General features: G+C 38.3%; 1 protein-coding gene across 5 annotated transcripts; it reads right to left on the bottom strand.

Annotated features, from left to right (window-relative positions):
• Positions 1-828: 828 nt before the first annotated feature.
• slco1e1 (solute carrier organic anion transporter family, member 1E1) lies at positions 829-26629 on the bottom strand. Of its 5 annotated transcripts, XM_049473750.1 has the most exons (17): positions 26424-26629; positions 26100-26169; positions 23764-23938; positions 23564-23666; positions 22345-22486; positions 20494-20626; positions 20241-20368; positions 18774-18926; positions 16304-16402; positions 15014-15244; positions 11173-11337; positions 8823-9018; positions 7068-7233; positions 5122-5306; positions 4935-4999; positions 3211-3328; positions 829-1693 (listed from the first exon to the last, which is right to left on the bottom strand). In XM_049473750.1, the coding sequence occupies exons 4-17, from the start codon at positions 23657-23659 to the stop codon at positions 1258-1260; spliced, it is 2313 nt and encodes a 770-aa protein (XP_049329707.1). In that variant the 5' UTR covers positions 23660-23666; positions 23764-23938; positions 26100-26169; positions 26424-26629; the 3' UTR covers positions 829-1257. The 5 variants fall into 5 exon arrangements, with proteins under 5 accessions (XP_049329707.1, XP_049329690.1, XP_049329700.1 ...); XM_049473733.1 differs by lacking the exons at positions 26100-26169; positions 26424-26629 and adding an exon at positions 24144-24654 and having other exon boundaries at positions 23822-23938; XM_049473743.1 differs by lacking the exons at positions 26100-26169; positions 26424-26629 and adding an exon at positions 25271-25817 and having other exon boundaries at positions 23564-23938.
• Positions 26630-26869: the final 240 nt, after the last annotated feature.

Raw genomic sequence — 26869 nt, 5'->3', positions numbered from 1 at the left:
GATAGTAGCTAGAATAGTACTATCTATCAATGAAAGCTAATACCAATGAAAGAATAGAATTTAACCCGGTAAACTTGCCTTAGCATGTCTTGTAGTCTTTTGTCCACCAGGGGCAATACAGGCTGGGTATTGCCTTTATATTCCCTATACATTAAAGAAAGTGTTTAAGTGTAAATTCTGCTTAGAAGAAACACAGATAGATCTACTGAGTTTAAGGCCAGGCCAATTAGGATGTTCTTCGGTAATAAAGTCTTGCTACTTATTTCACTCACTTATTCTGTCTCATTTGATTGCTTCCAAAAAAGTGCACATATAAGTCTGACAAACAGCTCTGGAAAAATATTTTCCTCCACCAGTCGTACACACTGCTTTTGCATAACTTTATGTCACTCCTGGTGTAAAAATTCAAGCAGTTCAGTTTGGTTTGATGGCTTGTGATCATCCATCTTCCTCTTGATTATATTCCAGAGGTTTTTAATTGGGTCTCTTGTTTTTTCCAGAGCTGTACAGTGTCCAGATTTCTGGAATACTCTATATGATTTGTGTATTACAGGGAAGTCGAGCAAGTTACAGGAGAGGTGGGATGCCCGACAAACGCACAATAATTCGGTGGCTGGGTGCTAAAAGTAAAAGCAACCCAACTTACAAACACACAACACACAATACAGTAAGATTGTAGTGGGTGCCCAGGAGCAAAAAATATTACGTAATTCACATAATGCTGCTTAATTTGGAAAACTTGGAAAGTTATAAGTTTTTAAGTATTTTTTTTTTTTTTTGGTAAATAAATTTCCATACATTACACATTTTTATTTCATATTTTATTATAAAAAAGAAGAAAGTGGTACAATATAAAGAATTTCACATCTTTAGTTTACGAAATTTTAAGCACTCCCCATTTTTGCTGTATTGAAACATGTATCAAATAAAGACACCATCATACATAGTGAATGAAATTATGATTTTCGTAAATTGTTATACCCCTAATAAAAGGTGATATTTCACACTGCAAAAAAATGTAATTGGAAATTAATGATGCATTGTACATATTCTAAATCACAAACACATTTGTTTGCTACAATTGTTCATAAGGCTGATACCATTCTGTAAAACATTGCTAGACTTGCAACTATAAAAAAAGACTTGAAATGATTTGTCGAAACAATAAGACAGTGTTGATGTAATTGACGTACATATCTGAATCAAGTCAATTCAGGCCATAATAATCCAGTATAAAGATATATTAAGCGTTTAAGGCTACAGTCGGGTAATCTGATTGGCCTTTGGCTTGTGAGTCCGTGACTGGTTGTCCTGTGCTCTTCGTAATTGGCTGTCCACTCTCGTGAGTCCATTAGCTCGCTCTGAACCAGTGACCCCTGACCCCTCTGGATCAGTTGGTAGTGGTGTTTGGTGTTCATGTGTAGTCTCTGTTGTCTCTACAGTTTCGACTGTCCTCTGATTGGATGTTAAATCCTCTCCTCCAGTCTGGTGGACTGACGGACTGGCGCAATGTCCTGAGCCCTCGTCGAGGTGCTGTTTTGGAGGATGGAGCTCCACTTGGCCCAGGCCTCCACTCTGCTGGAGGGCTTTGACAGCATCTTTGCGGAACTGCTTCCTCAAGAGGATGATGACGGCAAAGATGAAGAAGTATGAGCTGCCACTCAAACACGCGATCAGGCCCAGGAAGATTATTCTAAAAAAGAAAAAAAAGTGGTCAAAGAGTAAATAACAGCTTTTTTTTAAATATAAATCTAACAAAACCTAAACAGAGCTGGAAAAACAGAACAATTCCAAAATCCCAAGACTGTTACATCATAGTTTTGACACAATATACAATGATATGTCAAGTCATGTAATTGGATACAATTATGTAAATTGATTATATTATATATCTTTATATATATATTACATGTCTTGGATTGCCCACACTTTTGAGAGGTTTTTGTGAGGTGTTATCTTGTGAGTGAGGCTGAACACTGACCAGTGTGCTTATAGCAAGATGACATGAATTATGGAAGTTGGAGTAAAGTCTGATAGTGGGTGCAGATGGATGGGACATTTCATTACTGTAACGCTTTATAATACAGCCCGCGTTTTTAGAACAGTAAAACACAGTACACTACATAATATAGCCCGCTCCCTGTTGTTTCTGAGTGCTTACTAAGTACTGTGCACAGTACAAATACAGTAAAAATCAGGTGAGGTATGGCTTTATTAACCATAAATATAAAACTTTGTGGTTTCTGTATATTAATGAATACATTTTCTTTAAAATCTCAGCATTCCTGATTGTGTTATTGAAGATATATAAACACTATTGTATTTTAGTCATGACCTTAAAAACATTACGTTTTTTTTTCTGCTCCATCCTGACTGTTTTTAGATGCTCCCCCTGACTGTTTTTAAAGCATAATCTAAATTTTCATTTTTTTTTTAAACTCATAAATGATTAGAATAATAATTCCCTCGAGTGTTACTGGAATGAAGCCTATGAAATCATTATATATTATTTTATATGGAAATTGCACCACAAGTTTAGGGGAATTGCAGGTTGTCTTGTGCTTTATTTCTACCTACATTTAAGTTCGAGTAGGACCCCATAAGTATTTTGTATTTATTGATTCATAGAAAGCAGTTACACTATAAGTGTTGGGAAAGTACAAGGTAAGTTTTAGAAAGTTACCTAGTCTTGTTTCTGGTTTTAATTTATTTATACCTACAGTTAAGTAGCTGTAGGATCCAGTTAGTATTTTGAATGTACTGGTTCATCCAGAGAAGTTACACCGTAAGTAAAGGGAATTTATTCATTAAAATGTGGGCTGTATAATAAAGCATTACCTTCATTTCTGAAGTTGTGCCGTTATTTAACATTCCCTGATCCACACCTGATACACATGTGTGTATCACATTATGTATCAGGTTATTACCACCCACAGTGGACACTAGTGCAGTGGGTGGTAATGATCATAACCGGCAGGTTCTGGCTAGAACTGTCCATGTGATCAGACAACTGACTATGGTAGAAATCATCAAATCCACATTAAGTGCAGAGACCCCACATACGTATCCCACAGATCAGTGCAGCGTTCATTAGCTTCAATATGACATGGCGAAAGTCATGGGACACAATAGTATTTCTGTCCTATTACATGATCTGGCGTAACAGTGTATACTTTTAAATTCCATACACACACACACACACTTACACACCTGTACTTGTCTGAGTCGTACATGCGGCACGCCCCACGGCCTCCACACTTTTTCATACCCCATTTCAAACAGGTGGTGTCAATCAGAGCCCCAAAATACATCGGAGCTGGAATACCTCCTGCATAACAGAGAGTTAACACAGGTTATAAATACTAGACAGAATTTTTAAAATGATATTATTTAGATTATACACCCAATGACAAAAAGAAGATGCTCCCCAGATTATATATAGGCGAGCTGTCAATCTTGATTTAGGGCGTGTCAGTCTGTCTTTGGCATTGTGAGGATGCAAAAAGTATGCATTGTGCTGCTCAAAACGCACAGTAAAAGACATTTACTAATTTTCTTAATTAATCAAGGGTGTGTTTTTGGGCGGATTGGTATTTTAACGGTGCAGCGCTTTTGCACCTCTTAGCAGAGGAAACTTGATGTCAGGGTTGATGACTGTTGTCAGGGTTCAAATCAGTGAGTGGCGCACCTGTGTTTTTTTGTTTTGCTGGCAAGATTGCAATACACCAGAAATTTACCTCAACACACTTCACTTCCAGACCACCACGCCCATCAGCAAAGATATTTTCGTAAACTTCAATGCTTTTTTAATGGCACAGGCACAAGTCAGAAAATAGATTGTTGACGGGGTGTAAGGTAGCAATGATTGCTAGATTCTAGATTGCTAATAATTTGTTGGCAGTGGATTCTAGGTTGCTACGGACTGTAATTGAATACAGGTTCTGTTTAGGATAGATATTTAGGCCTCGTTGTGAATGCTGCAGTCATGCATTTGCTTTGGAACAACACACAACTGCTGGAGTGATGATCTGTGGAGCATCACATATGACAACCGGTTACCGCTAGTAGTGATATGAGGGACACACAGTGAAGGCTTCCCGGAAATGACTCCACCAGATTGCAACACTTCCTTGTCCAGGTCACCAGATTTACTGTATCACCAATCAAGCATTTATGGGATCTGCTGGGATGCCAATTTCAGGGGTTGGACAATGAAACTGAAACACCTGTCATTTTAGTGTGGGAGGATTCATGGCTAAATTGGAGCAGCCTGGTGGTCAATCTTCAATAATTGCACATTGCACCAGTAAGAACAGAGTTAGAGTTCAATTAGCAGGGTAAGAGCACAGTTCTGCTCTAAATATTGCAATGCACATCTGTGACCAAGACAGCCAGTCTTTGTGATGTATCAAGAGTCACGGTATCCAGGGTAATGTCAGCATATCACCAAGAAGGACCAACCACATCCAACAGGATTAACTGTGGACGCAAGAGGAAGCTGTCTGAAAGGGATGTTCGGGTGCTAACCCGGTTTGTATCCAAAAAACCTAAAACCACGGCTGAACAAATCACGGCAGAATTCAATGTGCACCTCAACTCTCCTGTTTCCACCAGAACTGTCCGACACCACAATAAATTATTGTGGTCTAAAACCAGGTGTTTCACTTTCATTGTCCAACCCCTGTATGAGTTTAAAGCAGGATCTACATCCCTGGCTGCAACATCTGTGGGTAAATGTGCTGCAGAATAGGTTAAAAGGACAAAAAAAGGTACTAGAGCCTCCTTTTTAATTACCAGTACAGTTTTCCCCTCTAAAAGCACTGCATCCATTCACTCTAATATTGTGCTAATATCACTAACATATATAATCATTACATTCACACTTATGAAGTATAAAATAAAATATTGGAAATATTATTTTTCCACCTGCTTACCCAGTGTTCTTATAACCAGGGCCTGGATACCCAGTGCCAGCGCCTTCAGCTCAGGACTGACACACCTGTAATAAAATAATACATTATTTTTTTTCCTTTTTTTTTAATAAAGAAGAAATTTGAAAAGTTTTGATTTACAAAACCGAAATCTAAACTATTTCACAGCACCAAAAATCATTGCACTGACCGTATAATCACCATGTATGCAGGCGTGGTCCCCAGCGAGCTAATGAAGGAGCTGAGGACGGACACGGCCATGTAGGAGGTGAAGCTGCGGCTGCACTCTGGGCCCCGAGGACACTGACCCAGAGACACTGAGGTACTGCCCTCTACTGGAGATGGGCTCAGCACACAGCTGCAGTTGTGGAAGACCTGAGGAAGACGTGAGTGAAATTCACGTGAGGGCTCAAAGGTTAAGATAATACAAATTCACAAAGAGTATTGTGCCTATTTTTAGCCCCTGCATGCAAATGTTTTTTTTTTTTGTTTATATCTCTAATTGTGAAACCGACCTAGTTAAACAGCTACTTCAGTAGGTAAGGTATCAATAAGCACCCAGGTTAACCTGGTGAACCTGGTAGTGTAGTGCACAGATTAAACATTACACAGCAGTGGCTGGAGTCTCACGCTGACACCTCTGTTTGCTTAGCTGTGTTTTCTAGAAGTTTATAGTCATGCTTGACTCCTGCACTGGAAAAAATTATGTGTAAATTTACTTTAAAAAAAGTTTCGCAACTTTGTGCATTTGCTTTTTAATTTCAGATAAATTTAAGTAACTTTAACTCGGTTTCAAGACTGAGGGCGTTTTCACACCAGCACTATTTTGTCCAGTTAAAACGAACTCAGGTCCGTTTGTAACTTTAGTGCGGTTCGATTGAGCAGGTGTGAAAACAGTAATCGCCCTCGGGTGCGGATCAAAAGAACCGGACCGAGACCAGCTAGAGGAGGTGGTCTCGGTCCGGTACCAAACGAACTCTGGAGCGGTTCGCTTCGGTGAGAACGTGATCCGGTCTCGATCTGACCCAGCTATTAAATATAGTCCATTTATTTGAGCTAAACGGCTGATAAGACGCAGTCTAAACTGATATATTAGCCAGATAACGTTAATTACCACAGCTGTGAACAAACGCTGTGTCCATGCGCACGCGGTCGTGCAGCGTTCACTGCTCACAGCCGTGTAACTCTGTTTACTATGTTTACATCTGCGCTGCACGTAGAAACACTGTGTTTAAAAGCGCAGCGTTATATATGCGCTGGAACACAGAATCTTCTCGCTTTATTTACTTTTTTGTATATGTATATTTACTTCCACGCCAGACCACGCTCTGACCAATCACAGGACACAGCCTGCTCGCGTGTTTATTGGTGCGCATTTTGGTGCGTTTATATTTATGCCTGTGTGAAACCAGACTAAACAGAGGGAGAAAACGCTCCAAGTAAATGAACTCATCAACTGATTCGGACCAGAGAAACGAACTACAGGTGTGAAAACGCCCTTAAATGTTACATAGAGTAAATAAGTGAACTGAACTTCACTCAATGCTTTCTTTTAGTAAACTTTACTTCATTTCTGCATACAATATTATCCAATAACAATTACTTCATTTATACAATATTACTCAAATAATTTATGATACATAATATATTATAATTCCTGAAATTTAAATATTTTTAGTTAAAACACACGTTACACTGTCTCAACACATGGACGGCATGTAATATATTATTTTTAGTATACTAATGTATTACATGCCGTCCATGTGTTGAGACAGTGAGACTTGGTCTGTTTACAAAATATATATTTGAGATTATGTAAAAATATTAAAAGGTGTGTTTTAACTAAAAATATTTTAATTTCAGTAATATTGTATAATTAAGTAATTGTAATTAGGTAATATTGTTTGCAGAAATTAAGTAAAGTTTACTAAAAGAAAGGATTGACTGAAATTCAGTTCACTTATTTACTCTATGTAACATTTAAGTCTTGAAACCGAGTTGAAGTTACTTAAATGTATCTGACATTAAATTTACTCAAAAAAAGCAAATGCAGAAAGTTGCGAAACTTTTTTTTTAAAGTAAATTTTACACATCATTTTTTTCAGTGCCCCCCTGCTCCTGCTCTGTTAGCATTACCGTGTCTTTTCCATGCCCACTGGAGCTGGAGCATCCTGCCAGACACGGAGACATGAAGGAGATGCCATCATCAGAACACACTGGATCCCAGTCCACTCCAGAACAAGAGCAGTTCTGGTTACAGTGTGAGAACAGGGACAGTGTATCGTATGAGACGTGAGGAGTCCTGAACGGAGGAAAAAAAGAGTAGAATATAAGTTAGCAGATACAGAATTTGGCAAAAATACTGTAAAAATAAAGTACTTGCCTCATTCAGATTTTTGTTTTTAAACTTGACATCCTGATATTTTTCTGATTATTTAATAAACTTTAATATCAGGTAAACATAACCTGAGTAAATATGAAAACCACCATTCAAATAATAATTTAATTTACTAAGTCAAGAAAAAAAAAACTATCCAAACTAATCTAGCACTGTGTGAAAAGGTGTTTGCCCCCCTATAAATTAACTGTGATTAATCACACTTATTGAAAAGCTGAGTTCAACCCGATCTGAAGAAATAAAAAAAAAAAACAGAGGAGAAAAGGTTGGAAAAGGTTACAAAGTCATTTCTAAAGTTTTGGGACTTACAGCAGACCACAGTGAGAGCTACTGTATTGTTCACGAATGGAGAAAACATGGAACAGTGGTGAACCTTCCCAGGAGTGACCAGCCTATTAAAATTACTCCAAAAGGGCATGGACAACTCATCCAGGAGGTCACAAAAAAACCCAGAATAACATTTAAAGAACTGCAGGTCTCACTTGCCTCTGTTAAGGTCAGTGGGTAATGACTCAATAATAGGAAATAGACTGGTCGCAAATGGTATCAATGGGAGAGTTCCAATGCAAAAAACACTGCTGAATAAAGAACACAACGGCCCACACATTTGCCAAAAACGATCTTCATGATCCCCAGGACTTTGGATAAATATTTATTTTGTGACAAAAAAGGGATCTTTTTGGAAGTTGTGCATCTCATTACATCTGTCTTTAAACTTACACACAGTTTCAGAAAAAGAACCTCATACTGATCATTAAAAACATGGTGGTGGTAGTGGTGTGATGGTCTGGGGCTGCTCTGCTGCTTCAGGATCTGAACAACTTGCTGTAATTGATGGAACCAGAAATTCTGCTGTTTACCAGACAATCCTGAAGGAGAATGTCTGCACATCTGTTTGTGACCTCAAGCTCAGGTGTACTTGGGTTCTGCAGCAGGACAATGATCCAAAGCACACAGACAAATCTACCTCTGAATGGCTTAAAAAAGTAAATGAAGGTTTTGGAGTGGCCTAGTCACTCCAGTCTGATTGAGATGCTGTGGGATAATCTTAAACAGGCAGTTCATGATTGAAAACTCTCCAATGTGGCCGAATTAAAACAATTCTGTAAAGAAGAGTGAAACAGAATCCCTCCACAGAGATGTGAAAGACTCATTGCTAGTTATCAGTAAAGCTTGATTGCAGTTGTTGCGGCTAAGAGTGGCACAACCAAGTTATTAGATTTTCGGGGGCAAATACTTTTTTCACACAGGGCTAGATTGGTTTAGATATTTTTTTCCTTGAATAAATAAAAATATCATTTAAAATATGCTTTTTATATTTACTCAGATAAAAAATAAAATCTGAAAAATATCAGTATGACAAAAAAGCTAAAACAAAAGACAGCTGTATTGAGGCAAATACTTATTCACGCCACTGTATATGCATATTTCTGACTGATCTGAGCTCCTCTCAGCAGATAAACCACAGGGCATACAGTACTAGGCTGTAGTACCCGTTATAGGCCACAGTGAGGCCAGCCATGCGCATGTTATCACACTTGGTGCCGAACTCCAGGAGCGTCAGCAGGTAGGCAGAGAAGGAGGCGAGAAACGACAGCTGAGCTCCAGAAACCACACTCAGCTTATACCTCTTCATCAGAAGACCACCCAGAAAAATCCCCACTGCAATCACTGGCAGATTCAGCACTCCTGCAGGAGCACAGCGCAAGAGATTAGCGGGCATAGTTCAGTGCACACTGGCATGCAGGGTGTTTTCTTGTTTTATAGAGCCAGAAAAGAAAAGACACAAGGAATGTAGCTCTATGAGATGCCCCACGAAACCTGACCAAACAAAACCCAAATAAACATAAATAACATAAAATCAGTGATCAATGAGAGTGTCTGCATGTAATTAACTCTATATAACATTAGAATATATGACATCAGAATAAACCCAAATAAACATAATAATATCAGTGATCAATGAGAGAGTCTACCTGTAATTAACTCTATATAACATTAAAATGAACCTAAATAAACATAATAATATCAGTGGTCAGTGAGAGAGTCTACCTGTAATTAACTCTATATAACATTAAAATGAACCTAAATAAACATAATAATATCAGTGGTCAGTGAGAGTGTCTACCTGTAATTAGCTCTATATAACATTAGAATAAACCCAAATAAACATAAAATCTGAGAAATTCAGGCTTCACTGGCCACTGTTTTACCTACATACATGCTATCCAGTACAGAATAACACAAAGGGCCCTTTGATTAACAGTGACACTTTGCTCTGTTGGACCATAATGATGGAATTTGTATTGCACTGCTGACATGAAGCCAGAGGAGGGCAAGGAACACACACCCTGCACTTAAAGTGGACATGAAACACTTCAAGTGAGCTATTTAGTATAGTTCACAAGATGTATTTTTACTCTAACAAATTTTATAAGTTTAACAGCTGTCAGTGGAGCTGTATTAAAATAATAAGCAATCTAAATGTCATTTTTTTAGGTAAGCGCAGCGCCATCTTGTCCCAGCGCTGAAAGTGACGTCACGAGGTTGGTTCTCAAACACCTCACTGACATAAACTATGAGCCTACAGTAATTTAGTTCCTCAATAAATAATAAAAGCCAAACCTGCAGGGTTTCTACACTGACTTCACGTAGAGAGAGAATAGACACCCCCAAAACGTCTCGCTCTCAGACAAGCCTCTGAAAATTTCTGCTCAGGTTTATACAGGAAAGATCTCTGAGCAAATGCTCCATGTTAGCCTAGTTTAGCTTCGTCTTCATCCATAATCTCCACAGACAATAAGCTCTTTTCCGCTAGTTATGTACCTGGTCTCTTCAACCAACCAACCTCGTGACGTCACCAGTGCTGCACTGGCAACATGGCGGCGCCCTAGCGCAAACGCAACAAACATAAATATATTATAATTTAGTGTGTAAACATTTTATATAAAAAATTCTCCCCCAAATAAATTCCATTATATTTAATCCCTTAGAAAACTTGTACAAACTGAAATGTTTCATGTCCAATTTTAAGAAAAAGTCAAAATTTTCTTGCTAAACAATAACGTAAGTTTAGAACAAATTTCTAAACTATTTTTTTATAAGCAGTTTATTTTAAAGTGAGTTTATAAATTTGGCAGATTTGGGGATTCAGAGACCTCTCTGGTGAGAATGCGTAATTGCACACATAATTCAAAAGATAATGTTTAATGCAGGATCATTTAAATATATTGCTGTCCCACAACTTTGGCTAATATTATCTAAAAGTTCTTGCAATGTTAGGAGCAAGCAATAATGTTAGTAAAACATTCTATAAAAGTTACAAAATCTTGTTCAAAGTTCTCCCAAAATGTTCACATATTAACTTTAATGTAATGTTCCAAAAATATTGCCCAACTGTAATGTAAGGGGACAAGTTTCTCACAACTAAAATATAACTTTAGGGGAACATTCCAAGAAAGTAATTTCTTTTAGCTGGGGTGTGAAATCTAATTTGAGTTTATTGTTTTGTTCATTTTGGTCATGTATGAAATACTATCAAAAAGTTCAGAGTTGTTACATTCAACAAACCGACCAGACCACTCTGTATTTAGAATGAATATATTAGCTGTTGTGTGGATGTTTGTGTCAGGTTACCCTCTCCCAACTCAGAAATACTGCTGCTTTCAATTAAAAAATAATTTTTTGATGTTGATCACAAAACAGCAACTGTATCATATTTTTTCTCATTATTGACCCAGTAATTCTGAAGATCTAGGGGTTCTCATTTATTTCAGCCATTCTAAAAGCATTTTTTTTTTAATTGACAATTTATACACATATTTTAAAACCACAGAAACTCACCAATAAGAAAGTTTGCTCTGGAGGCGGACTGGCCGAATTGCTGCTCCATGTATTTCGCTTTGAAGGTGATCAATCCGATTATTGAGCTGAAGTTCAGGACACTCCCACAGAGCAGAAGGAAGTAGGTAGGAGTGCTCAACAGTTTCTTCAAGGAGGGAAAGAACCCTGTATGAAATATCACCTATAGTTCAGAACATTGGCTTCCATGATAGATAATGCGTTATATATCACACATACAGTAATATCTTAATAATGACATCCAAACTGGACAGTCTGGGGCTGAGCACTTCACTGTGCAACTGGCTGTTAGACTTCCTGACTGGAAGACCACAGGCAGTGCGGGTTGGCAGCAGCACATCCAGCATCACCACACTGAACACAGGGGCTCCCCAAGGATGTGTGCTGAGCCCCCTTCTGTTCACTCTGCTGACCCACGATTGCACACCAGCACACACCTCCAACCTCTTCGTCAAGTTTGCGGATGACACGACGGTGGTGGGTCTCATCAGCAACAACGATGAGTCACACTACAGGAGCGAGGTCAGCCGCCTGGCCTCCTGGTGCAAACACAACAATCTCTCTCTGAACACAGAGAAGACCAAGGAGATTGTTGTGGACTTCAGGAGAACTCACACACAGCACACACCTCTGTTCATCAACGGAACTGCTGTGGAGAGGGAGAGCAGCACCAAGTTCCTGGGTGTGCACGTCACAGAGGACCTCTCCTGGAGCACCAACTCAGCGTCACTGGCCAGGAAGGCAAATCAGCGTCTCTACTTTCTCCGCAAGCTGAGAAGAGCTGGAGCCCCCACCCCCATCATGACCACCTTCTACAGAGGGGCCATCGAGAGCATACTGACCAGCTGTTTCACCGTGTGGTACGGGGCCTGCACAGCATCCTGCCGCAGGACCCTCCAGCGCATCGTGAGAGCAGCTGAGAAGATTGTTGGCACCTCTCTCCCCTCCCTTCAGGACTTGTACAGCTCCCGCCTCACACGGAAAGCCCTCCGTCTGGCAGGAGATCCCTCTCACCCACTACACAGCTTCTTCAGCCTGCTGCCATCAGGGAGGAGACTGCGGAGTCTCGGGGCGAGGACCAGCAGACTGCGAGACAGCCCATCCATCAGGCTGTGAGGATGCTGAACTCTCTTCCTGCTCTATCCCCCATCCCAATCCTGCCCCCAGCACACACTCACTCAGCATCCTGAACCCCCCCACTAATAAAGTACTGAAACTCTGCACTACAATGCACAAAGTACTGGTCCCTTCCAAACGGACTTGCACTACACACCCAATATCTGCACTACTGATATACTTGCACTGTCTATACGCACTTTAATTCCACTTAATTAAACTGTGAACTTTAAAGACTTGGGCGGCACGGTGGCGCAGTGGGTAGCACTTCCGCCTCACAGCAAGACGGCCTGGGTTCGATTCCCGGCTGGGGCGACCCGGGTCTTTCTGTGTGGAGTTTGCACGTTCTCCCTGTGTCTGCGTGGGTTTCCTCCGGGTGCTCCGGTTTCCTCCCACTGTCCAAAGACGGCACGTTAGGCTGATTGGATGTCAGATACAAATTGCCCCATAGGTGTGAGTGTGTGAGTGCATGTGTCTGTTTGTCTGTCTGTGTCTGTCTGCCCTGCGATGGATTGGCAGCCTGTCCAGGGTGTATCCTGCCTTCCGCCCGATGCCGGCTGGGATAGGCTCCAGCACCCCCCGCGACCCTTAATGGATAAAGCGGTTGATAATGACTTGACTTGACTTGACTGACTTTAAAGACTTACGCACCCATTCACTTTACCAGCCTTAAGCTATATACCATATACCGTATTTGCACTACTGTTATTTACTATTTTTACCATCTCAATCACCATCAATATTGCACTATTGTCTTACGTATGTTTATTGTGTCTTGCTGTATTGAACTTTTATATTATAATTATATCTATTTTATCTAATATCTATTATATCTATTTTTTACTTATTTACTTACATTTATATATCTATTCCTCCCCCACACCACTGCACCTTGTTTTTGTCTCATGTATGTCTATTTGTGTCCCTGCTGTATTGTACACATAGTGTCTCCCATTCTCCTTTATTATATCTATTATCTGTACTTGCTGTAAAATTGGGAAGGAGAGTAACGTAATTTCAATTCTCTGTATGTCCTGTACATATGCAGTATTCACAATAAAACTACTTGACTTGACTTGACTTGACAAGCTGATGTAAGTACTTTTTGAACAACATAAGTAGTATATTATGAGGTGCACGTATGTAACTTAATAAAGATAGGTATCATATATCATATGATAGTCATCATTAATATATGTCCATTGAACTTGTCTTGGTACATTGGTACTTGTCTTAGAAGATTGTCTTTATGAATGTACCTACTTGCACTGCATAATGCATTACATATGTCACAATGTTATTTTGCCAGCTTATGATGGTCATTATATATGGGGTATTATATATGGTATACATAAAATGTATTATAAATGCCTCCATAATGCATTGTGAATACAGTTTTCATAGGAAGTGTTAACCCTATCTTTTTTTTTAACCATAGTGTGATATTTAGACAAGCTTATTAAATACGAATGTTGGACTTCATGCAATAATATGCCTTTACCTCTTTTAACCCCCCAAAAAAAGTTTGAAAAAAAAAAACACCTAAATCATCAATAAATCAATAAAGTTGAGCTTGGTATTGGTATTGTTGGTTGACCTGCCTGGACATGCTGGTCAATTCAGAAAAAATAACATATTTTATACTGGTCAGCATAGTAAATGTTGCATTTAAATTTCTTTAGGCTGGCCAACCAGTGTGATCAATATGGCCTTATTGGCCAACCAGTATGATCACCAGGTCACCAGGAACAGCAAGACGATGGTTGACCAGCATGAACAACATGGTTGAGGTTGCTGACAAGCAAAGAGGTGTTTCATTTTGGTCATCTTGGTTGACCAACACGGTCTTGCTGGTCATACTGGTTGTCTTGCTTGGTCATGTTAATCATGCTTTTAGACCAGCTAAATCATCCGAGACAAACAAATACAGAGGATCCTATCTTACGCCCTGCGCAAGGTGCGTTGTGATGCACATTGCTGTCTTACACCTCACCAACAGTCTATTTTTTTTTGCAGCAGCAGCAGTGCATAAACCCAGAGCACATGCTTGTTGGCAGCTATGCAGCTATAACTTTTACATCAACAGTAAACAGAATATAAAATAAAATAACATTATTCTACATAACACAAAATATAGATCTTTGTCATATTACTTAAATAACTCCAGGAAGCTGGGCAGTCGAAATAGTAATGCACCAAAGTCAGAGCGCACCTGCCTCCAAAAGGGAATGGCAAGTGACACACTGATTGGTTTATTACATGTTACGCCAAAAACACACCCATGACAATTTAAGGAAGTTAGTACATGCCTTTTGCATGTTTTGAGCTGTGGAAGGTTTACTTTTCCCGTCATTATGATGGCAAACATACAATAACATTCCCTAAATTAAGCTGTGAGGTTGACGGCTAAAGAAAAATAGGAATAGGGCCCATACTGTTTTTTTAATGTTGGCTAAGATCTAAGCTGAGCCAGGCTGGATTTCATCAGAATAGACTTCATAGGCATGATTTCAGAAAATGTTATGCATAAACATGGACCAAATTACAGACTTTCCTCTAGTTAGCAATTTTTATCTTTTAGCTTTTTAGCACACCATGCTGTTATACATTACAGGCCAAAGCTAGCCTCTATTACATGTTAACAGACCACTTATACAATGTCCTGAATTTCTAAAAAGATTTTTAGGACGAAATCAAAGGGATGTACCTTTTGCGATGTCTGCTAGCTTCATAGCTGGCGTGGCTGGATGGGGGACTTGCTCCTGGTTGGTGAGATGAAAGCTGGGATTGTCTCTGTGTTCCTCGTCCTGCTTGGGTAAAGAACGAGGAAAGAACCAGAAAGGAATTCCAGCCACCAGCATGATGACGGATGCCACCAAAAAACCGAGCCACCAGGCACCTACCCAGCGTGCATCCCTCGGGGTGATGGTCACAGAGTCTGTAAAACCAAATGACAGAGATCTGCTAAGAATTTTCCACCCAATGTCTAGAGCAGGGGTGTCCAAACTACGGCCAGCGGGCCATTTGCGGCCCGTTTCCTTTTTTGAAGTGCCCCACAAAGTATTTTAGAAATAAAATGAAAGTTGGCCCGCAGGTTTTTATAATGTGAGATTTAAAGTTTAAACGCTAGGTGTCAGAAAACGGGCCTAAAAGTCTAGAAGCAGCGAGAATGCACAGTTGTAGCATGGGAAACAGACCAAAGAGTCTATGTGATGAGTGAATGCGCAGTTGTGGCGCAGAAAACGGGCCAAAGAGTGTAAATAGCTCTGTTTGAGTAATAAATATTTCAAATTATGCCAAGAACTGTTCAACTACTTAAAGAAAGACCAAGAGTTGCCTCTGTTTCACAGAATAAGTTTATCAAAGTTACCAGCCTCAGAAACCACAAGTTAACAGCAGTTAAATGATTTATTATGTGTTCCTTCATATTCTGGATGACTTCAGTATTATTTACAATGTAGAAAAAAAAGATATTGAAAATAAGATATTGAATAAGAAGGTGCTTTCAATCATTTAAGTGGTACTATTTATGAACATACTAGATAAATTATGTTGTTAGTACATTCCTAGTATTACAAAAACCTCTTTGTCTTAGATGGGAAAATGTCCATAAAATGTATACGGTATATTATAAATATATGAGTTTTTTTTCTTTGTAAGTTGTTGATTTGTGACTGAGTAGCTAACGTTAACTTACCTTGCTAAAGTTTTCTAACAACTGGGTCAGGATATATGCAACATTTAACACATAAGAAATTATATATGCAGCTGACTCTCGTGACTCAGCATTTTGAGTTATCTATTTAACCCATTAATTCAGTTATATAGTAAGCCAGTGCTCAGCTGTGGGAATGACCTATATAAAGTGACATATAAAGTCCTTTTTACCCAGATTGTTTGTGTTTGTTTGTTTGGGTGGGTTTTTTTTTCTTAGTCTTTTTAAGGTTTTGGCATTTGCACTGACCCTGACAAAAAAATTTATGTAGAAAGCTCTTACCAATATTAACAAATCCGATGTCCACATAAAGTTTGGCACACATGGAGCCCAGCAGGAAGCCGAACATGGGACCCAGCAGTGTGATGGTCTGGAGGCATGCTGTTAAAACATACAGTATTATAATAAAAAAGAAAAAAGTTAACATCTGGTACGATTATATATACACCATATATTTCGCACTATAAGGCACACTTAAAATCCTTTCATTTTTGTTTACAAATTGTCAGTGCACCATATAATCCAGTGGGTCTTATGTATGAATTTTACCAGTCAGCTATTAAGGAGCAGTAAAGCCACTTCACTAAAGTACAGCATTACACAGAAGTTTCAGTTTAGTTCTCCAGCAGTATTAGCTTTAGCCACTAACCACACTAAGCATTAGCTCTTTTGCAATTTAGAGGTGAGTATTACCGGCATGTAGCCTGCTGCTACATTTACATTACATTTACGGTATTTAGCAGACGCCCTTATCCAGAGCGACTTACAACAGTGCTTCAAAGTTACTTAAGATATCCAAAGCTAGTTTGTAGACTAGGATTAAGAGATACATAGAACTTAATCGTGTTTAGAACCCTAGGAACCTTTTTTTTTTTTTTTTTTTTTTTTTAGTTTAGGAACTCTTTAAAAAGATGCGTCTTCAGTCGACGTTTGAAGATGGCGAGTGACTCTGCTGTTCTGACATCCAGTGGAAGTTCATTCCACCACCTTGGTGCCAGCACAGAGAAGAGTCAGGATGTCTGTTTTCTGTGTGTTTTGAGGGATGGAGGTTCAAGCCGAGTCGTACTGGAAGCTCTAAGAGCTCTTGGTGCAGATCTGGCTTTGACCATCGCCATCAAGTATGAAGGAGCTGGTCCGTTTTTTGCCTTGTAGGCCAGCGTCAGGGTTTTGAATCGGATGCGGGCGGCAATAGGAAGCCAGTGGAGGGAACGCAGCAAAGGAGTCACATGACTGAACTTCGGAAGATTGAAGACAAGTCGTGCTGCAGCATTCTGAATTAATTGTAGTGGTTTGGTGGCTCGCAGTGGAAGACCAGCCAGTAGAGAGTTGCAGTAGTCAAGTCTTGAGATGACAAGAGACTGAACAAGCACCTAAGTGGCTTCCTGAGACAGAAACGGTTGAATTCTTCGGATGTTAACCCTGGCTAGCACTGCTGAAGCAGCATTAGCATTACCCATTAACTGTGCTAAGTGCTAGCCATTTCACTGTTCAGAGGTGAGTATATTGTACTGTAGTCTGCGTGTTTACCATGTTAAAACAAGCTAGGACAAACCACTGGCTAATATTATCCTAGCTTACTGGAATACTCAGGGTTCCTTAGTCTAGCGCTGTTGGACTAGTGTTAGCGGTTAGCCGCTAATGCTAATGCTGCTTCACACAGCTTTAGTGGAAATCTAGAAATCTAAGCTTACTGTAAATAAACAGAAGTGATTTACTCACCCAAACAAACTGTTTTTTTAGGAGAGAAATCTGTGAAGATTAACATCCAGTGCTCGTTTGACTTGAAGGAAGTGTTTTTTTTTAAGAATTACAGGTTTGTTTACTTAGCTTAGCTTTTAGTAGCAAAACCTGCTGAATCAGAAGGGAAACACAGTGACACCCCTGTTACTTACTAGTGTTGCATAAAGTGCCTTATAATCTGGTGCCCCTTATGTATGAAAATAGACCAGAAAATAGATATTTACTGATAGTGTGCCTTAAAATATAAATATTTCCGAGTTTTTTAATGGTCAATTTAATGGTAATGGTCAAGTTAATGGTAATGCTGATCAATTAGACTAAAAAATATATATATATATATATATATTTTTTTTTATCATGATCAGAACCATTAGATGCTCGTTAACAGCTGTGTTAGGTTAACAGCTAGGTTTGGACACACCTCTTCTCATTCGATGTGTTTCTTTTTTTATTTTATTTTTACATTGTAAATTTAAAAATAAAATGTAAACTATACAGGAACACATGCAGCATTAATCTTTAAACAAAACATGTTAAACAAATCAGAATAAGTTTTACTCTTTAGATTCTTCTAAGTAGCACATTTATATTTGAGGACAGATCTGCACACTCTTGGTATTTAAATCTCAGTGTCTTCATGAGGAAAAGTCATGAAATAGTTTTCTCAGCATCTTGAAGGAGCTTCTGGAGGTGCTGAACAATAGTCGCTGCTTTTCCTTCATGTAGTTCCATATGTCTCCCTTAATTGTTTTTTTATGTCTTTAAAATTGATTTACAATCTAAAAAATAATTAATTAAAGACATAAAGAAGAAACATTCGGTGAGAAGGTGTGTCCAAACTTTTAACTGGTCCTGTATTTTTTTTTTCTAATTTAAAAGTTATGGCACTGCCCACATTTGTGGACACGGAGTACACAATGTACTGTTTCCATTATTTTGACCACCTGCTGCATATAACATGATCAAATAATGATCGAATGTATGTAATGAAGAATATTAGATTAATATTTGCCTATGTAAAAAGCAGAATTCTCCGCTTTTGCAAAGTCGTCAACGTAGGAGATCCCGAGAGGAGTGACTGGTGTTTCTCCGATCCCCCTGATGGCATTTCCAAGTAACACATAAATCCACATGTTGGAGCCAGGTTCCCTCACACAGTCAACTCCTGCAACATCACAGACATTACTTTTAGTTTAAGATCCCATACTAAACATTTACACTGTAAATGCAGGATCTGCAAAGTGTTATCTGACCAATGCCATAGAATAACCATTTTAATAAGCACCTTTATTTTTAAGACTTTCTCAGGTTGTACCACTGAAACACAGAGGGCCCCATCTTACACCTTGCCAACAATAAACAACAATATTTTTTTCGCCTGTGTCGTTTAAATAGCAACGCCACTTTTGAATATATCTACGTTGATGGCCGTGGTTGTCTCGAAGTGAGGTGTGTTCTGGTAAATGTCTGGCGTATTGCTATCTTGGCAAGAAAAAACACAGGTACTCCATCCTGACTGAAAACACCCAAGACAGACGTCATCAGTCAGATGTTCATTGCTGTCTTGGCAGTGAATTGTCAACACAGGCATGTGCCCAACACGGATTACACACAGCAGTGCACAAACCCATAGCATATGCCTGTTGGCAGCTATGCAGACTTTTACATTAACAAAAAACAGAATACAAAATAAAATAGCATTATTCTACGTCCACAAAATAGATAGGTCATTGTTATATTACGTAAATGACCTACACAGCATGAATGAGCTGAGAAGCATTGGACACATCCAGATACCTGCGCCAGAGAGCACCTGACTCTTAAAGGGACAGCAAGTGACATGCTGATTGGTTTATTGCATGTTACGCCCAAAACACATGCATGATTAATTAAAATAATTAGAGCTGCACAAGGCATACTTTTCCCATTGTTATGATAGCAAAGACACAGTGATGGCTGACGGCTCACCTAGGCTAAAGATTGTCCACTGCAAAGCCACATTACAAGCCTCATTCCACATCGCTACCAGACTTGTCCAATATTGCTACCATGGTGTAAGAACACTGGCTACCAGCCTCATGCCACATTACTACCAGCCACATCCTACATCACTACTGCATACTTTACCCATTGTTACGATAGCAAAGACACAGTGATGGCATTTTGTGGAAAAATATTGTCTGTTTTGAACAGTTACCCTACATGTTTAGAACTATTTGCCTTGCAGGTATTTTTTGCACCTCAGCTTTCCCTAGTGTTGGGAAGTGTAATTTACGTTTTAAGCAACGACTAAAGAACACACTTAACACATGCATTCCTGGACAAGCTGAGAGATGCAGAACTATCACTGATATGACTTCAATGAAACCGTCTTACACAGACATACATATAGTGCTCTTAACAAAGTAGCAATTAACAAAAACATGACATAATGCTGCTTTAATTAAACATAATAGTCCAAACAGTGTCAGCATGATACCTGTGCTGAAGTTTACTGAAGACTCTTGAAGTATATCTGTGTAGTTGTCTTGTGTAATGGGATCCTTACAGGCCACGATGCTGACACTTTCATTCAGTGAGCCCTGAATAACTGTATCATATTTATACCTGTAAAAAATGAAACACAGGTGAAGGATAAAGCATTTCCTCTGAAGTCCGGCTCTCTGAAAACAATACAGACACATCTTTGAGGTACAGAAAAGCCAACAAAATCACCAGTGATGTAACCTTACCGTCCCATGAAGAAGTGAGGTAGTCCTGTAATAGCAGAGCCAAGAGCCATGAGGAAACAGCCGGACCCGATGAGTCTGGGTCTGTGTAACTTCGCTCCGAAATGACTGACAACAGCCAGGAACAGCAGGTTACCTGTGAATATCAGAATGGAAAGTCAGCTTATCTGAACAGCAAGTGTTTATTTACCCAGTGTGTGATGAGCTTTCCTTGTGTCTAGTATTAGTTTTAGTTCTCATCATTTCAGCAGCTGGTTTGGTAAATCAGTATTTAATTCAGGTGAGCTGCTGATGGAACTGAACTGTGGGGGGCTGGCTGGGGGGCTTTTACTTTTCTTGTATCCACACTTGTAACCGAGGCACTGTTACTAAGCTATGTTCTTTAGATTATCTCACATAATCTAAAAGTATTTTTTTTTAGAATTAAAAATTATTCTTTCTTTTTATTGTATTTACCTTATTGTGTTTACCCGCATCTTTTCTAATGTGATCTGGAGTTTTTACACTATAAACACTCACTTACTGCTAAGAGAAATGGTCCATACAATATAATATAATATTTACTGGGACATAAAATCTTTGTACAGTAGTCTACATTGTCTTCGTATTATTATTATAACATTTTATAATAAATAAACCACCAAATCCAAGCTGTCAATTTATAGTTGGTGGTGTCTTGTTATGCCCATATTTGGCATTGCCTGTCCAAGCTTGATTTTCAACAAGAAAAATCAATGGTGTTCTTAAAAATCTAGTTCTGTTGTAAACAAATGTGTTCAGAACCCTGTGTTCCCTATACCCTATTTGTTCTGTCCTGTTTACATTTTCCTCTTGAACATGACTGAGGACATTTGAGCATCACTTGAGAATAATACTAATATTGCTATGTTAGATAATGTAAAATGACACTAAACTTAAATTGCAAATGTTTTGGAGATTTATCAAAAAATAATAAAATTATTTTTTTTTTAAGTTTTTTTCTGCTTACGTTTTTTCTTAAGAAATATAGTCAAGTGCTCCATTATATATTTAATTTTTTTACAAAATTATATTAATAAAATGATTAATATGATATACAGTACCAGTCAAACGTTAGCACACAACTACTTGTTTAGTGTTTTTATTATTTTTTAATTAATACTGAAGTCATCCAGACTATGAAGAAACACATATGGAATCATGTTGTAACTTAAAAGTGTTAAATAAACCAAAATACTCTGTGAAGCATTTAAGTTGGGGCAGTCCTGATGAGAACTAGTTTCATTATAATGTTTTTGAGGCTCTACTGACTTGAGTAGTAGTAGAGCAGTTCTTGTCATAATATGAATTAAAACACTACTTAAATAGGGTTGTTCACTGTATACCAACTCTACCTTCAGCACAGCTGTTAACTGAAAGCCATTGCAGGTGACTCAACTTCATAAAGCTGATTGAGAAAAGGCAGAGATGTGTAAATCTGTCATCTAAGCAAAATGTGCTACTTTGAAGAATCTAAAATATAAAACATATTCTGGTTTGTGAACATTTCTGAAATAATTCCATATGTTGTTCTTCATAGTTTGGATGACTGAAGTATTAAACTACAATGCAGAACCATTTAAAATTGAATTTATGTTGTCTAAACTTTTGACTGGTACTGTATGTATAATATTAATGTGTTTTTATATGATTTGTAACATTTACACTTAGCCTCTGTCCACAAATGAATAGTATTGTATAGTGGATTCAGTACCAGTGATCTGGGTAATGTATAATTATTTATTACCACTACTATTATATTTTATTAGTCCTGTCATTTTAAATGACAGGTCCGACACAAAGACACAAACAACTAAAAAACAGAGCTGTTGTTACCCATCTCAAAGCCTCCATCAATGAGGCCGATGAGATAGCTGGACAGGTCGAATCGTCTCTCGATCTGAGTGATGGAGCTTTTCATGTAGGTTCCAGACAGAGCTTTGGAGAAGCAGGCGAATGACAGAGACATGATGAACATCTGCAGGATTACAAAGGAAAAAATCAGACCCCCCCATTGTGGCTTTAGGCAAGTTATGTAGACCCCTTATTAGTTCTGAGGAATATTAATAATAAAGCAATAAATGAAGAAACAAGAAGCTAACACACAAATGTTCATTTTACTATATTAATAAGGACTGTGTTATAGTATGCTGTTAATTTAACCCTAACCATAATTGTAACATAAAACCTAACACTTAAACCTAGCCGTTAACATAATCTCATCATCTAAAACTGATCTTTCAGCTTCTTAAATTTTCCGTAAATAGAGTGAGAACCACAAATATGTCTTGTCTTCGTAAGGACATTTGGATTCTGTTTACACCTGTACTAGGATTATACAGTATCTGGATAAGACTTAACATATACAGTATAAGACAAGACCAAAATACAAATCTGATCAATCAAATTACTCCAGGAGGTGATCTGAGACGCATTTAAAACAGATACAAATCTGATCACTCAAACCACTTCAGCAGGTCGTATGAGACGCATTATAAACAGATTCAAATTTGGTCACTTAAACCACTTCAGGAGGTGGTCTGAGACGCATTTAAAACAGATATAAATCTGCTCACTCAAACCAAATTAGGAGGTGATCTGATACGCATTTAAACCAGATACAAATTTGATCACTTAAACCACTTTAGAAGATGGTCTAAGACGCATTTAAAACAGATTCCAATTCAGTCTCTCAAACCACTTCAGGAGGTGATCTGAGACCCATTTAAAACAGATACAAATCCGATCTCTCAAACCACTTCAGGAGGTGATCTGAGACGAATTAAAAAAAAAACATGCCTGTACAAAACAAATATATATATATATATATATATATATATATATATATATATATATATATATATATATATATATATATATATGGGTTCTTTACATCCTATATCAGACTACCATAATCTATGAATGGACCAAAAGAGATACTTTCTTATTTGTTTTTCATTGAAGGTTAAGGTTAATTGCTTAATTGCTAAAACCTGTAAAAAAAAAACATAAATTTCCTACAAATTTTGGACATTTTACACAAAAACAAACATACCTTTAGAGTCGAACAGCGAGGCGTCTTTTTGTCCAGAGTACACAGCGCCTCTTGGCTGGTCATTTTTGCGTTATCGTCCTCACACGGGTCGACCATTTTAATTCTAAGATTAATCCAGTTTACAGTGGAAAAACACACAATATAGCTCCAGATGTCTAAGATCAGCAGTCAATAGGAAACACCATAGGAAACCCTTTTACCTCTGCAATGCAGAAAATGTGACCTCACAGACTGTACTTTATAGAAGACATATCTTACAGATTATGATTTAACCAGCTGGACGATACGAAGGTCAGTTTTTCTTGATCCACATCTTCCAAATAGGTTACTAGATGAATATTCCAAAAGCAGGACAGGACAAAAAGTGCTCCTAGTCTGTTATGAGAGAGAGAGAGAGAGAGAGAGAGAGAGAGAGAGAGAGAGAGAGAGAGAGAGAGAGAGAGAGAGAGAGAGAGAGAGAGAGAGAGAGAGAGAGAGAGAGAGAGAGAGAGAGAGAGAAGCAAGAATGTAAGAAAGTTCAGCAAGATTCAGCGAGGCCTCATAGAGCACATAGAGAACAAAGAGTGGTCCATATCCTTACAGAGATAATCCTGTAACCCTGACTAAGCTGTAGTAATGCCACTCTTTTCCAGCCAAGAGACCCCGCGTCATCTATTCAGCTGATGGTGGTGTTGGGAGGGGGGTATTTAGGGACATTTGGAAACTTTAAGGAAATTTTAGGAAACTTTTAAGGAGAAAAGTTTAAAAGAAATAGATTAAATGGAAAAAATTGTAGAGTGAAAAGCAATGACTGAACTTCTACTGCCTTAAGGTTTAAGTAAGGGGTAGTAGAAGACTTTCTGAGAAATTTAAAGAAGTTTCTGTAGAGAAAATTTTATTCCCAAAGGGAAATATTAGCTGAAAACTGTAACAGTCTGAAAAACTAAGAATAAAAGGCAAGATAGGGGAAAAAGGAAGATCAGAAATCATCTGCAGAGTGATAGATGTTACCTCAAGACGTACCTTTACTTTGCTAAAATTCTACTCAAGTAAAAGTAAAAGTACCCATCTAAAAATCTACTCGAGTTAAAGTAAAAAAAGTACTCAATTTAAAATTTACTTTGAGTAAAAGTTACATAGTTACTTTTAATTATTTGATGTAAGTAAAAACAAATCATAAATTAAATTGTTTTTAATGAACTATTAATTCCACATAATAATGTGGAACTTTCAGGCAGTATTTGTTCAGACCACCCCATAAAACAAACAAAAAACTTTTAAGAAGTGGCATAGGTTTCTATAATTCATTTTTTTCTTTACTATTAAAAAGTTATGGTCATATTGGTGATGTGGAAGTTTTTACTACTTTAATCTACTTAAAAAAATTACAAATTACTCATGAAATATTTTCAATTACAGTAACATGAGTAAATGTTATTCATTACTTTCCACCTCTGCTCAAGACTGTGCTTTTTTGTTTAACTATAAGATTAAACCAGCTGGACGAGAAGAAGCTCTTTCACAATGGTTTTTCACAATGCCCCCTCTTCTCAAAAGGTGAATTTGGAAACATTCTCAGAACAAAGTTTCAAAAGAACTGGAGGAAGTGGAAGAATCAGACAAGGACAATAAAGGGAAAGCACATCAGGAGATCAGCAGTCAGTAGACCTGTAGTGCAGTGCAGTCTATGCTACCTCGCATACTGTGCTTTAAAGAAGCTTTACCTACCTTATCTACTGTAGGGTTAAGATTTTACCAGCTAGATGAGACGAAGTTCAGTTTTTTTACAATGCCCATCTTTGAAAAGATGACTAGATGTATATTCCAACAGCAGGACAGTACAAAAAGTACTTCTACCACCTTGTTATGAGGGGTAAATAAGAGCTAGGTGATGTAAATGTAAGAAAATTCCTCAGGAGCAGAGTTTGAAAGCAATGGTGGAAGTGGAAGAACAATAAGGAAAAAGCAGGGAAATGTAAGGAAATGAGACAATGAACAGAAATCAGAATGAAAAGCAAAGACCAATTAAAGCTTTACTGTATAGAACTAAGCATGTTACAAGGGCTATTTAAGAGGTAGTTGAAGACATTTGGAGAAATTTAAGAATATTTCTGAGGAGGGAAGTTTGAAAAATATGGAGGAAGTGAAAGAATCGTAAAGAAAAAGAAGAAAAATGTAAAAAAAAAGGAAAAACTGCAAATAGAACAGAGGAAAAAAGGTCAGAAGATCAGCAGTCAGTAGGAACAGCCTTATGAACTATTGTCACCCGCTGTAGTGCAGTAGATGCTACCTCAAATGCTGTACTTTATAGAAGCTATACCAACCTTATGGACTGTAGGATTAAAATTTAACCAGCTGGACAATGCGGAGGTCGTTTTTTTTTTGTCGATGCTCATCTTTAAAATAGTTGACTAGGTTAATATTCCAACAGAAGAACAGGACAAAATGTACTTCTACCACCCTGTTATTAGAGGGAAGTAATGAGTAAGTGGCTGAAAGAGTTTTTTTAGAAGAAAAGTTTAAAGGAAATGGAACACATCATAAAAGCTATACTTACCTTATGGACTGTAGGGTTAGAATTTAACCAGCTGGATGAGATGAGGGAGGCCATTTTTTGCGATACCCATCTTAGAAATAGATAACTCGGTTTCAGGTGGTAAGTATGAGATTTGGAGAAATCTGAAGATGTTTCTGAGTAGCAGAGTTTGAGAGAAGTGTAGGAAAAACAGGACAAACTACAGACAAACAAAACTGTGACGGAGAGAAAGAGCAGGAATAAAAGGCAAAGATGAGGAAGATAGAAGGAAAAGGGAGGGTGAAAGCAGGGAGAAAAGCAGGGAGAGGTGAGTTGAGCCTCGGCTCGGAGGGATCAGGTGTCTACCTTTCAAATCCTCGGCCTGACCCAGTCCAGCGAGTGGCTGCGGTTGAACACAGACAGCCACACAAAGACCTCTGGCCATTTCCATTCTGCCCACATGCCAGATCCTGCGGGACACCCTCAACACAACAGACACTTCTTCTAAAGGACTGTTCCATCCAGCCTAGGCAAGACCAGGCTCTCAATAGTGTCACCATTCATTTTGCATCGGCACGTTAGCTGTGCTTTGTTTTTGGGGTTTTTTTTTCCACCAAAAAATATATTCATTCTTTTCACTTTTCAAATGATACCTCCACTGAACAGCATGAGAAAACACACTGTTTAATCAATCACCAAACAAGCACATAAAGAACACCACAACACACATACCAGTCATGTTCCACGCACGGCCAGAATTTCCTGTGATTTTTTTTTTTGTCAACCATTGGCTGACCCAGTGTTTGTGCCTG

Source organism: Astyanax mexicanus, chromosome 2, assembly GCF_023375975.1.
Source record: "Astyanax mexicanus isolate ESR-SI-001 chromosome 2, AstMex3_surface, whole genome shotgun sequence".
Lineage (NCBI taxonomy): Eukaryota > Metazoa > Chordata > Actinopteri > Characiformes > Acestrorhamphidae > Astyanax > Astyanax mexicanus.
The sequence above is the reverse complement of the archived record's forward strand: the minus strand, read 5'-3'. Positions and strand labels throughout refer to the sequence as shown.